The 17,094-nt window shown below is 44.8% G+C and overlaps 1 protein-coding gene across 1 annotated transcript in view; it reads left to right on the top strand.

Annotated features, from left to right (window-relative positions):
• The first annotated feature begins 3,211 nt into the window (after positions 1 to 3,211).
• LOC142185743 (vomeronasal type-2 receptor 26-like) overlaps positions 3,212 to 17,094 on the top strand; it is a 29,175-nt gene continuing 15,292 nt past the window's right edge. The window contains exons 1-5 of the mRNA XM_075261098.1: positions 3,212 to 3,312; positions 4,217 to 4,508; positions 11,970 to 12,726; positions 16,202 to 16,406; positions 16,926 to 17,034. Of these exons, the coding sequence (XP_075117199.1) occupies positions 3,212 to 3,312; positions 4,217 to 4,508; positions 11,970 to 12,726; positions 16,202 to 16,406; positions 16,926 to 17,034 (1,464 nt within the window). The remainder of the gene's footprint in view (positions 3,313 to 4,216; positions 4,509 to 11,969; positions 12,727 to 16,201; positions 16,407 to 16,925; positions 17,035 to 17,094) is intronic.

Raw genomic sequence — 17,094 nt, 5'->3', positions numbered from 1 at the left:
CCAGTTGTAGGCGAACCATTGGATTGCTTCACCCAAACACAGGATGAAACAAACCTTCAGTGGCCACCATCTCTATATCGTACAACTGTACATGAGGTTGTAAAAAATGTTATTATAATATGTAAAAGAAATTTTTTTGCAAATTTTTCTTTCACTACAAATTCTGTCTGGTTAAAACTCAAGACATTGGGAACTTTTGAAAGAGAAAATAGAAAAAAACAATCTATAAATCTGCAAATGTAAACTCGGAAGTTTGTTTTCATTTCATTATTTTTTTTTTATCCTGTGCTCTCTATTCTCCTGGTGATTGTAGTTACTGTATCAGTCGCAGGTAACATATATAAGCGGCTGCTGAGCTGACTGTCATATCTTACCTGTGCTGAGGATCTGCAGGGCTGTCACTGTCTGTGCTGTACCAGACCTTGTTTGGACCATGATATTGTCCCCTGTTCTCTATGTCTCTTACATGTTTGTAACCTTCGTACCTCTGGCACATTTTGGAAGTATAACCCCTCGTTGCGAGTTGTCTGGATTGAAGCCTGCCTTTAGATATGAATATTATCAGCCAGGAGACGTCATTATCGGAGGTCTGCTTTCTGCTCATGAGGGAATGTTTCATTACAAGTTTTATAATGACCCCCGTCTTTTACGTTTTTACTGTTTTCAGTGAGTTTTTCCTCTTATTCCTTCTCTGATTTTCTTTACAGGTAAAAACTATATAAGAAATGTATTGGTAATAATTGATATCCACACATTCTATAATGCTCACAGAGAAGCTGACGTGACCACATACTGTATGTTCCCTCCGCAGGGTGACTCAGGGATTGCACAAAATCTGATGTTTATATTATAAGTAAAATCAGGAGACTCCAACTCATTGTTCTATGCTATTACGTTACATCGTGTTACAATTGATGGAATGTTGCTCATAGAATTTTGCTTTTTTGTAAACAAATCATCGTCCATAGAAGACACATACGTATAACGTGCTGGACATAGTTACTCTTGAATTTTTTTTAACTCTTGGATTTGTAGGAAACTTTCACATGATCAGTATTTTCCATCAGTATTTATAATCTCAAACCAGATTGAGATTTTAGGTGCCACTCCTGGTTTTGGCTTAACACTGCAAAATACTGATCTAATACTGACTGTGTGAATGGGACTGCAACTGGTCCTCCTCAATTTAGCCAGTCCTAATGCTGTCGATCTATTGATGGAGGGATTGTTTATACCAATGACCCCACCATCAACATATCCAACTAAATTGCAAGGGCACAAAGTGAAAAGTTTGCTCAAATTGACAAATGATAGGCCATATTTGGAGGATTATGCCATGCTCGTGTATTTTTGGCTGACCACAGCTGAGATTTGTCAAGAGGACAAATGTTGGCTGATAGAAATCTGCCATTGATAATGCAAATAGTTGTTCTATTTTTGTTTGTTTTCATGGATTCCTCCATACACTGAATGTATTAGGTATCCCTGAAAACAAATGCACGTCGGGGGCTATCGGCCGTGAAAAAATTTACATTCTCACAGCCATTTTCACTGATGGTCGTGTGAATGTAGGCTTTTTGTATTCTCCGACTCACAGTCTAAGGTCAAGTTCATAAAAAAAAAAAATCATCTGAGATGCAACTGCAACAAATGTAACTATAACTTTATGTGTTTTACATCCATATGTCTGTGGAGAAGACAGACTGGGGAAATGCCACTGATAATGCTATCCAGGGGTCTTCCAGTCCATGTAATATGCTAGAGTAGTGGATGCTTAAAAATTCTTCCACATGGACTATGAGTCCATGTATAGGAACTGCCATAGTTATTTCTGTCTGGGTGCAAGTCATTGTTACTGTTCTGTGTGTGTGTGTGTATATATATATATATATATATATATATATATATATATATATATATATATATTAAACTACAGAATCTCTTAGCTGTAGAACACTACAGCAAGGTCCACAGGCCCAATGGTGGGCGGCTGTATATCTGAACTCAATGTGAACTACTGCAAGACACTGCAGCCTGGACTCAATGTGAACTACTGCAGAACACTTCAGCCTGAACCCAATGTGAACAGTGTGTACTGTGCGACACTCCATGTGAACAAGGTGCAACTAAAACCCTGCCAGTTTATCTCACTGGCCAGATGCATCAGTACAAGTGAAACACAAACAGCTGCCAAGAGTTAACACTGACCCAGGCCAGCAAACACACACACACTTACCCCTGCGACAGCTAGGAGCTACCACGGAAGTTTAGAACATTCTCCTGCACACAGCTTGGAGTTACCAGGGGTGTTTGCATGCTCCCGCACACATCTAGGAGCCATACATGAAGTCAGACAGTACACATAGGCTATCTCAGAGACCATACCTGCCACAGATCTACAAGCTGGAATGGCGTCTACCGCTCCTAGCCCTGGTGTAGATCTAGCAGTTCAGGATTTACAGGTCCTAACTAACAGCACCCAGATTGAAGCAGAGAAACCCCACACAGAGGCCTAGTCTGACAACCTGCCTGAGTACTGGAGCCTATCCCTGACTACTGTCATTCACTCCGTGGACTTTGAGGAAATTTTAGTGGAAGTGTGAGCCCCTGGCGGGCGTCGGCTCACACTATTTAAAGAGAAGTCCCTGCCCAATAGGGGAGGTGGTGATGACCTCACCGCTCATGCTCAGTAGGGGAGAAATGGCACTTAGCTTGTGAGCAGCTCCAATACATCTGAGCATGAGAGTAGGGTGAAAGCTGGATGGTTAGACTGACCCGCAGGTGGCACAGTGCGCTATGACAACCTGCGGGACCTAATCCTAACAGTCATACACATGTATTCACATACTGCAAAGAATTTTTTTTTTTTTTTAAATGTTTTTCATCCATTATACTTTAATTGGTTAAAAATTACAATAGTACAAAAATATTCCAAAATATAGGGTTTTTATGACCAAATTATTAATAATAATAATAATAATAATAATAATAATAATAATAATGGATCATCTAGACATGAGGTGAAACTTACAACTTAATAAAGTATATATATAAAATTATACAAGTCTTAGGTTTCACAACGCCAAGATAAATGGTTAAAGAGAGTGTCTCAAAAAACATCTACAATGTGACCTCCAAGGTGAGTAGATGACTTCCATGGTCCTAGTCCTGGTCCCACTGATCTGCCAAACATCTGACATTGCCAGGGAAGATGCGTCTGGTGTCCAAGGGAATGAGGAGATCTGATGGGATTCTCATTGGAAAACATGAAAAGAGTTTTCATTATCTTGAGCAGCAGCCATGTGTTTTGCTGTAGGAGTCTTGCGTCCAACTGCAGTTTTCCTTTTTGGAGGCATGAGTAGTATAAATACGTTTCAATTTCTGAGAATACTGACATCCAGTATGGCAGCCCAATATTGGTACAGTCTAGTTATGGCTGTGTTGTTTTGGAAACCTGGTAAATTAAATGTGAAGTTATATTTCCTGATATCATACAACTGAATATTTAAGGACCTGCGAACTGCTATTGACTATGATACTGTAGGTCATAAATAGCTTGGTTGCTATGTAATTCTGGTGTAAAGCTGTGTGTATGTCAAGACTGAAACACCTGTGAGTTTCTATAGGTCCATGATTGTCGTGTGATCATGTGTATCTCAGTTTGGATATCAGTGAAAAAACTGCGATTGGTTGTTATGGAAACCTTGAGTGAAGCTGAATGTATGTGACATTATGTAACAGTGTCATCCACAGCGCCCTGCACTTTTAAAGATGCCCTACAGCAGTGAAGACAAAGGGTTGAGTTGTTATGGAAACCTGGAGTAAAGCTGTGTGCATGCGGATACTAAGCACCTGCAAGCTTCTATTGGCTGATAAGGGACATATGACTGTGTATATGGCAGTTGGAATATATGTGAAAAACTTGCAAGCTTCTATTGGATAATGCAAGTCATTTTTTTGGGGGAATACTGTATCTCAGGAATGGTACGTCTGAGAGAGTTGAAACCTGGTCAAAAACCATCCCGGACACCTGATGTATGTGTGTGCCAAATTTGGTGAAGATCGGTCCAGTCATTTGTTTGCACATAAAGAACAGACAGAAACTCTTTTTTTATACACATAAGAGATAGGATCCCTGCACAATAAGGGGGTTATTATTATTATTATTATTATTATTATTACTATTATTATTACTATTATTATTATTACTTTATAGAGTTGATCTTGAAGAATATAAAAGCATCTTGTCCTTCATCTTTGCTGTGGATGAGATTAACAGGGATCTGGACCTTCTGCCCAACATGACTCTGGGGTATCATATATTTGATTCTTGTGGACATGCACAGCAAACCATAAAATCTGCCTTCCATATATTGTCTGGAAAACAGCAGGAAGCTCCCAATTATTCCTGTAGAGATCGTGGTGAAGTGATGGCTTTTATGTGTGACTCGGATTATTTTACAGGACAGGTCATGAGTCACATTCTCAGCCTATATAAGCACACACAGGTAAGCGACTCTTACATATCATATTGTATAAAATAAATCACAATATCAGATTATGCAATAAGACATATATCGGTCAAAAGTTGGATCTTAAAGGATTGTCTAGAATTTTTTTCATTTTCATGGGCAATTCTCTAAAGAGAGTTCGAAAAAGGGTCACAATTAGGGTTGAGCGATCGGGATCGGAAAAGATCGGATTCCGATTGGCGATCGAGTAAATTTCCCAACCTTTTCCAGTGGGATCGAGATCGGAGGTTATCTCAAAATCGGCTCAACCCCAAGGGCCAGTTCACACGGAGTTAACGGGCGTGCATTCTGCCACGTATACACGTGTCAGAGTGTGAGCGCTCAAAACAGAATCCATTCGTTTCAATGTGTCATTACGGGCGTATAACGCACGTAATTTTGCTTATATACGCCCATAACGACACATTGAAATGAATGGATTCTGTTTTGAGTGGTCACATTCTAACACGTGTATACGTGCCAGAATGCGCACCCGTTAACTCCGTGTGAACTGGCCCTAAAAGTGACTTTTCCCATAGAGAAGCATTGACTGGGGTTGAGGATTGGGATCGGAAAAGATCGGATTCCGATCGGTGATCAAGCAAATTTCACGATCACGATCGGGTTCAAGATCGGCTGGAAAATGATCGGAAATCGGATTTTAAAATCGATCTTGAAATCTCAAGATTGGCTCAACCCTCGTCACAACGAAGGATTATGTAGATAATCTTGTTTCCCTTAGTCCTAACAGCGGCACAATGTGGGGTATTTCGTGCCCCTGTGTGCTGGTAGGACAGGCGGAGTTTTAATTAGCCATGTATTAATTTCACATGGCTCGTTCCCTTTAAGAGGGCACAGATACCTCCCCCCTGTGTGTAAATAACAAGTAATAATACATACATTTCAAATAAACAACAATAGGGGGGGAATCCTTGTGCCGCTGTTAGGACTAAGGGAAACAAGATTATCTACATAATCCTTCGTTCCCTGTCGTCCTTACCAGCGGCACAATGTGGGGAAATAGCAAGTAATCCCCATAAGGGTGGGACATTAAACACAAGCAGAATGTAATACAGTGCGCCCGAAGGCAGTAGCTTCTGAGCTATACCGATCAAGTCGGTAGTGCTTCACAAAAGTCGATTCTGAAGACCAGGATGCTGCTGCACAAATCTGATCCAAGGCAAGAGCCTTGATTTCCGCCCAAGAGGTCGACACTGCCCGTGTCGAGTGGGCCCTTAGGACAGTGGGCGGAGGTAAGTTCTGTTTCACAAAAGCCAACTTGATTGCTTCCTTCACCCAGCGGGAGATGGTTGCTTTAGAAGCCTTGCGGCCTTTATGGCCACCTACATAATTTATTAATAAGTTTTCAGATCTCCTGAAAGCGCGCATGCGCTGAAGATAAATCTGCAGGTTCCGGACTAAATCCAGGGTATGCCTCCTCTCCTCCTCAGGGGAAGTGGGTACTGGAAAAAAGGTTGGCAGGCAAATGAGCTGACACACATTTGCCCTAGAAGAAACCTTAGGCCTGAACCCTGGCAGAAATCTTAACTGAACACGGTCTTCAAAGAAGGCAATGTAAGGAGCTTCCGATGAGAGTGCTTGAAGCTCCCCTACTCTTTTTGCCGAGGTGACAGCGAGGAGAAAAGATACCTTATAGGTCAGCCACTTTAGATCCACCTCCTCCAGGGGTTCGAATGGAGCAACACAAAGTGCCTTTAGGACCATGTTGAGGTCCCATTGGTGGACAGGAGCAGACACTGCTGGTCTCAGCCTAGTTGCCCCTTTGATAAAGGTGCTCACTAAAGGATCTTGAGACAACCGCCTCCCCAGATAGGCGGACAGAGCGGCCACATGTACCTTCAGGGTAGAAGCTGCAAGCCCTCTGTCTAGGCCGTCCTGAAGGAAATCCAGGATTGCCCTCACAGGGGATCGGAGGAGTCCACTTCGTGATCCGTGCACCAGGCCTGGAAAATATTACCGACCCTAAGGTAATTCTTATTGGTAGAGTTGGCCCTGGTGCTGGCTAAAGTCCTTAGGACGCCTTCAGACAGTCCTCTATTCCTTAATAGGGACTGGTCAACCTCCAGGCTGTCAGATTGAATCTCCTCTGATCGTGGTGTCTCAGCTCTCCTTGTGTCACCAGATCTGGGAGGGGGGAAGCCTCCAATACCTGCCTTGACTCATCCACATGAGCTGGGCAAACCAAGTCCTTTTTGGCCAGAATGAGAATGTGGCAATTCCCGAGACTTGGTCCTGTCTGATTTTCATCAATACCTTGGGTATGATGGAAACTGGAGGGAAAATGTATATCAGCCTGAACCTCCATGGGATGGACAGGGCATCCACTGCCAAGGCATTGTCCTCCTGGTACAGAGAACAGAAGGTTTCCACCTTGGCGTTGAGTCGGGCTGCCATGAGGTCGACGTCTGGAATGCCCCATGCTTGGACAATCTGATGGAATCTGTCTTGATTGAGAGACCATTCTCCTGATACAGGGATACCCCGACTCAACTGATCCGCTACTATGTTCAGGGAGCCCTTGATGTGAACAGCGGATATGTGGGACAGATTCTTCTCTGCCCACGTGAAAATCAAGTTCGCCTCTCTCAGTAGGGCTGGAACCCTGGTGCCGCCTTGCTTGTTCAAGTATACTACCGTCATCATGTTGTCTGACCGGATCTTGACTGCCTTCCCTTTGAGAAAAGGGGCGAAGTACTTCAGCGCCAGATAGACTGCTTTTAGCTCCTTCAGGTTGGAGGTTCCTACCTTTGGATTCCTCCACAGACCCTGGACGGTCCCGCCGTCTAGGTGGGCTCCCCATCCCGTATGGGACGCATCTGTTGTCAACAGGGTCCAACGAGGTTGGACCGAGGACCTTCCGTCTTTCAGGTGTCTCCACCATCTGAGGGAAAGACGGGTACCGGGAGAAAGGCAGATCTTCCTGTGCAGTCCCCGTGGAGATCCGTTCCAGGCTCTCAACACCTCCATCTGAAGGGGACGCAAATGCCATGAAGCCCAAGGGACCGCCTTGGCTGAAGACGACATTAGGCCTAGGACCCACATGGCGGTGCGGATGGTGACCCGCCGGGTCCTGAAAAGGCCCTGCACTGAAGCTTCTATTTTCGCTCGCCTTGGACGGGATAGGAAAATCTGCATGCTCTGGGAATCCGGAATAAACCCTAGGAATTTCTTCCGGGTGGATGGCACTATTTCTGACTTCTCCCAATTGATCAGCCAACCTAACTCCTGGAGGAAGGTGATGGCTATCTGGAGGTGGTGATGGAGAATTGAAGTAGACTGAGCTTTTATAAGCCAGTCATCGAGGTAGGGAACCACGAAGAGGCCTTGCAGTCTGAGGGTGGCGGTAACTGGTGCGACCATCTTGGTGAATACGTACGGGGCTGACGATATGCCGAATGGCAGAGCAGTGAACTGTAGGTGCTCTCTGTGACCAGCCATAAGAATGGCTATGCGTAGATACTTCTTGTGTGGCGGGAAGGTGGGGATATGTAAGTAGGCATTCTTCAGGTCCAGGGTGACCATGACCTCGTTGCGCAATAGAAAGTTGGTTACTGAGTTTATGGACTTCATCCTGAATGGCTTTCCCTTTATGAAAAGGTTGAGGAACAGAAGATCTATAATCATCCGCCACCCTCCTGTGGACTTTGGAACCAGGAATACGGGTGAATAAACTCCTTATCCCACTTCTGAGGGAGGGACCCTTTCCAGGTCCCTCTTTGCGAAATATTCTGCCACGGAAGCCTCCAGGCAGACCTGTTGTAGAGCTGGTAAAACCCGCGTAGTGATGAACCGGTCCACAGGAGGGTGTGAGAACTCTATTGCGTACCCCCGCTGAACGAACTGAAGGACCCATGGATCCAAAATGTGAAGATGCCACGCCATGGAAAAATTTGGAAAGGCGCCCTCCTACGGGAGAGCTGGACACAGAGAGCGAAGCCTCCTCAAAACCTCTTCTTCTTAGGGTCTTCCTTGGGGACCCCTTGCCCCGCCCCTTTGGGAGGTATCTGGAGTGTCTCTGGTTACCTTGCTGAGGCCTGTATTGGGATGTAGAGTCTCGACCCCTAGAAGGGGAAAGCCTTCTTCTTCTGGTCGCTTGTGGTAGCGACCTGCCTTTACCTTCAGCCAGCCCCTCCATCAGGTCGTCTAGCCCCTGGCCGAAAATCTTCCCTGGTTGAAAGGGGAGGGAGCATAAAGAAAATTTGGAGGTGACATCAGCCCGCCAAGGATTGAGCCACAAGGGCCACCTGGCAGCGGTATTCAGAGCCATGGTCTTGGAAGCCAGTTTCACCTTCTGTCTTGCTGACTCTCTCAGGAAATCCGTAGCGAGATGGAATTCCCCCATGGACGCCAGGATGACGTCCCTGTTGGCCCCGGAGTCGATGTCCCGCTCCAGACGGTCCAACCGGGCTTGAAGCTTATCAGCTACTTCTGTGGAGGCAATGCCCACTGCCATCTGGGCTGAAGCAGACGAATACGCCTTCTTGAGTGTGGAATCCACTCTCCTATCGAGCAAATCTTGGAGGTTTGACCCGTCATCAATAGGCACGACAGTGCGACGGGAGAGCTTTGAGATGGCCAAATCCACCTTGGGTGGAGGACCCCAGCGATCCAGCTGGGAGGAATCAATTGGATATACTGCTTTGAAAGCCCTGGTGGTGACATAAGCTTCCTCCGGCTGCTTCCACTCTTGTTCCATTAAACTGGCCATGGAGGCGTCCACTTGAAAAACCCTCCGCTTTTCAAAGGTGGACGCAGAGGCTTCCCGCTCGCCAACCTGGTCCCACGACCAGATGGCCTTCAGCAGCTTGTTAGTCTTCTCATGATGAAAAAATGGGTCTGCTGGAACAGGAGGACTGGTCGTCCGATGATATGGACTCATCCTCCACCTGGAGGCACTCCAGGGAGGGCAGCGAAACAGAACGCCTCTCACGCACTGTTTCTTGGTGAGCTGAGCCAGTGATGTACGGATATCCTTTAAGGAATCATCCTGCAAAAACAAGGATACTTAGAAGCCAGTGGGGACCCTACCCCTTTTAGCGGCTAACGTACTCACCATACTCCTTGACCTATGCTACCATATCACTGGTAACGGGTTCCTCCCGCAGAGGTCCCCTGCATTGCTGGCAGCGTGACCAGTCATAGCCTAGAGGCAAAAAATGACATTCAGGATACTCCCACCATTGGGAGAATTAGCAGACAAAAAAGACCGCACCTACTATCAGGTAGTAGAACGTCACATTCAATACAAGCCAGATGTCTCCTTTTGAAGACTTCATCCGTCTCACTTGATCCCCGGGAGGGGTGGAAGACGAAGACATGACAAAAACTAGCTTTCAGCGATACCTAAGCATAGGATATGGAACATAAAGGAGTACATTTAAGGAACCATATAAGGAGACTCACCCATCTTCAGTCAGACAACTTACCAAACTTCAGTCGAGTTTGCACTAGAACAAGTGTAGTTGAAGCAGTAACACGAGCCACAACACAGAACCAGCTAGTGGTTTAAGCTAGCAGGCAATGAGGGAAGCAGCCATGCCCCTGTTTACAGCCCTGTATCCAGAAAGGGGCGTGGCTTAACAAAAAAATATGTGAGCTCCGTTCCTTGCCCTCCTGAGAGCACTCTCAGGCCTTATGAGTTGCTCCCTCCCTAGCCAACAGACCCTTGGCACATACCTTGCCTCTATAGCCGCACTGCACCGCTGTCTGCGTGGTCCCGGAGCGGCGGATGCCGAAACCGGAAGTGCCGGTGTCACCTCTATGAGCGCCCAGCCGGGAACCTCCTAGACAGAGAAGGTTCCACGAAAACGGAAGTTCCCCTTCCTGGAGCCAGCGGTGCGCGGCTCCACAAAGCCCAAACAAGACGGGACTGACGGGGATACATGAGGCAAACATTGTGGGAGGGAGGCAGGGATATATGAAGAGATAAAGGAGCCTTTAAACTTACCCCTCTTCTCCCTGCAGGACTGACACAGAAGTCCAGCAGGCCAGAGTGCTTCACTGAAGATGATTTGAACAGGTGAGAACCTGCAACTTACAACTTCTTCCTTCTTTCTCTTTAGGAGGACACAGAGTCCTCTCCACCTGTCCGATCCTTTACACAGGACAGAAAAAAACACACAGGGGGGAGGTATCTGTTTCCTCTTAAAGGGAACGAGCCATGTGAAATTAATACATGGCTAATTAAAACTCCGCCTGTCCTACCAGCACACAGGGGCACGAAATACCCCCACATTGTGCCGCTGGTAAGGACGACAGGGAACAAAAATTATAATTGAAGGTTATAATTTTCCATAGAAATTTTAGTATTTGTACATTCAGTCAAAGATTTAATATTTATGACCAGATTGGAGTTGGAAAGGGATTTCTCCCCTAAAATATAGAAATGGCTTCTGCCTCATGGGCATTTTACCTTTGTTGCAGGATATTAGCCAGAACTGGATGGACTTCTGTTACTATGTTGTCCTACAGCTGGACTACCATATGAGTTACAGACTGTAGAGAGTTAAGTAAGTTTTTTTTGTTTTTTTATTGCAAGTGACCAAGTGTCAATGCAATATATTTATCATTGGAACAGTTAGTACTGGTTTTAGAAGCAGAGATAAGAATAAGTGATTAGGTAAATGATATCCTGAAAAGGGAGTGTATCAAAAACTCTTTTAGAGACTTCTTACAGAGTAGCTGGCTCTTTTAGTGTAGAATACTTTTATGGCTTAAATTATTTTAGAATACTCCTAGGAACCTATCTATAAAACATAGTGTAGAACACTCTTAGGGCTCCTAGGAACCTATCTATAAAACATAGTGTAGAATATTCTTAGGGCCCCTAGGAACCTATCTATAAAACATAGTGTAGAATATTCTTAGGGCCCCTAGGAACCTATCTATAAAACATAGTGTAGAATACTCTTAGGACTCCTAGGAACCTATCTATAAAACATAGTGTAGAATACTCTTAGGGCTCCTAGGAACCTATCTATAATACATAGTGTAGAATACTCTTAGGACTCCTAGGAACCTATCTATAAAACATAGTGTAGAATACTCTTAGGACTCCTAGGAACCTATCTATAATACATAGTGTAGAATACTCTTAGGACTCCTAGGAACCTATCTATAATACATAGTGTAGAATACTCTTAGGGTTCCAAGGAACCTATATTTTACAGATAGTTTTCTAGGAGCCCCAAAACTATCTACTTTTAAGCCAAATTAAGGTAAGGTTCATAAACAAACTTGGTCGAACCAAATTTTGTTCCCATGCCATCCAAACCCAACCTACGCAACTATGTTATTTATTTCATATATTCCTTTCCTTGAAGAGAACATCACAACTATCTAATTTCCTAAGTGTATCCATCATATCCTGCAGACAGCATAGATTATATTCCTTTTAGAAGAGTGTGTTTGATACATGAGACAATTCTCTTTCCGTAGATCATTCATGGAGAACGGGAGCCTTTCCAAAATGATAAAGACCCATCAACGCGTCTATTCAAGATCATTCCAGATGATCAGGTCCTATATGAAGCTATTGTGAAATGCCTGATACACTTTGGATGGAATTGGGTTGGAATTATAGCCCCAAAAGATAAGAGTGTTGATATGGGATTATTGCAGCTGAAGGAGAAAATGGAGCAGAATGGGATCTGCATTGAATTTCTTATACGACTGACCGAATCTGAAGATGGTATTAGATATTTCATGGCTACACTAAGCAAATCAACTACTAAAGTTCTGGTGATATTTGGTCATTACACCAAAACATATGCTGACTATCTCATCCCATATAAAGCTTACATAGAGAATCACACACTGATCCTTCACGACTCCTGGATGAATTCCTTACCAAAAAGAACGTATTTGTATTCATTGATCAACTGCAGCTTAATATTTATGTTACCACAAAGAACAATTCCTCACATTAAACGCATGATCGCTAGTGTAACTTCATTAAGCCGTCCAGACGACCCAGTATTGGAGGAAATATGGCTAACAACGTATTCCTGTCTTACTAAAAATAAAGAGAAAAATGAATTTTTTGCTGATTTTTTACATGGTCATTATGTAAATTGCTCTGATGTCTATCGGATTCCAGAACCTTTGATTTTGACAGATAGAAACTTCTACTATACATATATATCAGTTTATATCCTGGCTCACGCCATTCATGAGATGACCAGAAAGAAATATGGTACAGTCCGAGAAGTAAGTGACATCAGAGAAGTAAGTGACATGTATGAAGAAAAGTTACACGGTCCAGTCATATTAATGTGATCACCGCCTACTTTTGACATCAACGTTAAATAATCAATCGCAGAAGGCGCGTGTCATCAGCCATCTGGGTGCACTCATCATTGTGGAAGGTACGATGGATCACCAGTATGCATCTATCCTTGCGGACCATGTTCCCCCCTACATGCGAATTGTTTTTCCTCAGGATGATGGCATCTACCAGCAGGACAATGTGACGTGTCATAAAGCTCGCAGTGTACGTGCGAGGTTTGAGGAGCACCAGGATGAGTTTATTATACTCAATTGGCCAGCAGATTCCCCGGACTTGAACCCAATTGAGAATCTATGGGACCACCTCGATTGGGTTGTTTGCGCCATGGATGCTCAACCACATAACCTAGCGCAGCTGGCCACGGCACTGGAGTCGGCATGGCTCAACATCCCAGTGAACATCATTACAACATCCCATCTCTTCCTGCACGTCTCGCAGCGGTCCACTCTGCCAAGGGTGGCTATTTTGGATTTTGATAGGTGGTCACATTAATGTGACTGGACTGTGTATAGGGTGGAAATCCTTCCAAACCTTTCTCTTGTCAATTTTATAGATTTCATCTATACTTTACATGTTAGAAGGAAATGTCAGAATCTGTGTGTTAGAACCTGTGTTTCATCATCATGTGAAGATGCTGTTCCAAGGATCTCCACTGGTGGCCGCTATTCAAATGTCATTACTACTCCCACCACTGGAGGCTGCTGTTCCCTGACTCTTGCCCACAGTTAATATGGCGAGTATTGCTTCATGACCATGGCCATCTTGTTTCCTGTTGGCGGCCATCTTGTTTCCTGTTTGGCCCTATATATAGCCAGAGCATATTATAAACAATGCTTGAGTATTATGTTTGTTCCCAGTCCTCTAGCTCTGAGGTATTCTTGCTCAGTATACCTTGGCTTCTCCTGCTTACCCGCTCCGTGTACTGACTCCTGGCTTCTCCTGCTTACCCGCTCCGTGTATCGACTCCTTGCTTCATCTGACTACCCACCCCGTGTACCGACTCCTGGCTTCACCCGACTACCCGCTCTGTGTACCGACTCCTGGCTTCATCTGACTACCCGCTCCGTGTACCGACTCCTGGCTTCACCCGACTACCCGCTCTGTGCACCGACCTCTGGCTATCCATCGACCAAGTCTCCTACTCCGCTGTGTCTGCCGTCCTTCCTGGCTATTGGATTCCAGCTGTATCACCAGTATCGTAAACAGGATACTCAAGCCTTAATAATGGAATCCGCCGGGATTAAGAGTCTGGAGGATCGTGTGAACCAGATGCACGGTACACTGTCCAAGCTTCATAGTGAGGTGCGTGACTTCAAGACTAAACATACGGCCTTGGAAAATCAGACTACACACCACATTCAAGTTTATGGACAAGCCATCCAAAACTTGCAGGAATTGGTACGTGATCTAACTGACCGCGTGGTCAAACTGGAGTCCCAAGAGCGTGGTGGAACAGCATCTGCCCTTCCCACTCTGCCACTTCCACCCTTTTGGTTTGGTGGGGACCGAGATAAATTTCGAGGATTCCTCAATCAGTGCCAACTCTTTTTTGAAGCTCATCCCATGCATTACCCCACAGACCGATCCAAGGTTTTGTGCGTCATCATGCTCCTGACACATAAGGCATTAGCCTGGGCTAGCCCTTTCATCGAGACAAACGATGTTGGGCTGAATAATTTAAAAGACTTCCTGGCAGCTATGAGTGAAGTGTTTGACGACCCCAACCGAGTGGCTACAGCGGAGGCGACTTTACTAGCACTACGCCAGGGCAAACGCTCAGTAGCTGAATATGCCTTGGAATTCAGGAGGTGGGTAATTGACACTAAATGGAATGATGCTGCTAAGCTTACAATCTTCAGAAATGGCCTTTCTGGGACAATAAAGGATGAGTTGGCACGTGCTGAAACCCCCACTGAGGTGGATAAATTCGTACAACACTGTATCCGGATTGACACTAGATTGGCTGAACGTAAACAGGAGAGATGGGGCTCCTTGTGGTTCCGTAATAATAACAGCTATACTTCTGTTTCAGCTCCAGCTACCAGAGACTCCCAGGAGAAAGGGTACCAGGAATCCGGAGTAGAGCTGATGCAAGTAGACAGCATGCAGAGACGTGAAAATGCTGAAAGAAGAGAACGTAGGCTTCGAGAGAATCAATGTTTCTATTGTGGAAAGAATGATCACTTCCTCATTAATTGTCCCCACCGGGGGCGCAAGACTGTTGCCGCTATGGTCGAACCAGAATTTTCAGATGAGGAATCTGTGTGCTCTGAACATGTTTCACCTGTGGTTGCAGTTACCCGCTCCATCGCACCTGGTATAGGAAAGGAGAACAAGGACTCCCACTGTGTTATGTCTGTAAAATTCCTAGCCAACTCCCAGTGGATATCCACACAAGCTATGGTCGATTCTGGAGCTAACGGTAACTTTATGGACATTGACTTTGCCAGAAGACATGGGGTGAAACTGCAAAAAAGGCGGTCTCCTATCGTTATGGAAACTGTGGATGGGTCTCCACTGAACTCAGGACCAGTTGATCATGAGACCGAACCCCTGGAGATGGTCATGGAGCTTAATCACCATGAGGTCCTATCTTTCCTTCTAATTTCATCTCCACACTTCCCTATTATTTTGGGATTGCCATGGCTGCGTACACAGAACCCTATAATTGATTGGGAGACTAAGAAAATATCCTTCCCATCTGAGTCTTTACAACAGGAGTGTTTTTCGGAACAACCCCAGAGCAAGCCAGAGGAGAATCCTCAATCAACTACAGGACTACCATCCATATATGCAGAATTTGCTGATGTCTGCGATAAGAAGAATGCTGACAAACTCCCGCCACACCGCGATTATGACTGTCCGGTGGAGTTGTTACCAGGTGCGGCTATACCTTTTGGAACCATCTATCCTTTAGCCAAACCAGAACTGAAGTCTCTCAAGGAATACATTGATGAGAATTTGGCAAAGGGATTTATTCGTCCATCTTCATCACCAGCAGGCGCACCCATATTTTTTGTTAAAAAGAAGGATGGTTCCCTTAGACCATGCATCGACTACAGGGAGCTGAATAAAATTACCATTAAGAACCGTTATCCCCTCCCATTGATTCCTGAGTTGCTGGAGAGAGTCCATCAGGCAAAAATATTCACAAAGCTAGACCTCCGAGGAGCCTATAATCTTATTCGTATTAGACCAGGGGATGAATGGAAGACAGCGTTTAGATCACAATATGGGCATTTTGAATACATGGTCATGCCCTTTGGTCTTTGTAATGCACCGGCAACCTTCCAACACTTTGTCAATGACCTTTTCAGAGATTTACTAGACTTATTTGTTGTTATCTACCTTGATGATATTCTAATTTTTTCCAACACGTTAGAAGAACATCAAAATCACGTGAAGACCGTGCTGAAACGTTTGAGGGACAACCAACTCTGCATCAAGCTGGAGAAATGCGAATTCCATCAAAGGGAAATACAGTTTCTGGGTTATGTAATCTCTCCTTCAGGATTATGCATGGACACTAGTAAAGTTCAAGCAATCATGGACTGGCCCATTCCCAAAAATGTGAAGGAGGTGCAACGGTTTGTGGGATTCGCCAATTTTTATAGACGTTTTATCAAACATTTTTCGGAGATAATTGCACCAATTACCCGATTAACAAAGAAGGGAGCAGCCTTCGTCTGGTCCACACAGGCACAAGAAGCTTTCTCTCAGCTAAAGACAAAATTTACAACAGCTCCCATACTGATACATCCTGATCCGGAACGTGCATTCATTGTCGAAGTGGATGCCTCGGATTGTGCAATTGGAGTCATTTTGTCACAAAGAGTTGGGGAAAAAGACATGCTACACCCTTGTGCCTACTTCTCAAGACGCCTGACCTCATCAGAAAAGAATTATGATGTAGGAAACAAGGAGCTCCTAGCGATCGTAGCCGCTTTCAAAGAATGGAGACATCATTTACAGGGCGCAACACAGCAAATAGTGGTCTTAACTGACCATCGCAATTTAGAATTTGTCAGATCTGCCAAATGTCTGTGTCCTCGTCAAGCCCGATGGAGCTTGTTCCTGAATCAGTTTAATTTCTTAATTTCCTACAGGCCTGGTTCTCGGAATGGTAAGGCTGACGCCTTATCACGAATGTTTTCCACTGAATCCTCTCCTGCAGAGCCACCAAAGACTATCCTCCCTGAATCAAGATTCTTTGGGGTGATCCATAACACAGACCTGCTGGGGAAGATAAGAGAAGCCTATACAAGTGACCCAGTC

This window comes from Leptodactylus fuscus, chromosome 1 (genome assembly GCF_031893055.1).
Source record: "Leptodactylus fuscus isolate aLepFus1 chromosome 1, aLepFus1.hap2, whole genome shotgun sequence".
In the NCBI taxonomy this organism is placed as follows: domain Eukaryota; kingdom Metazoa; phylum Chordata; class Amphibia; order Anura; family Leptodactylidae; genus Leptodactylus; species Leptodactylus fuscus.
The sequence above is the reverse complement of the archived record's forward strand: the minus strand, read 5'-3'. Positions and strand labels throughout refer to the sequence as shown.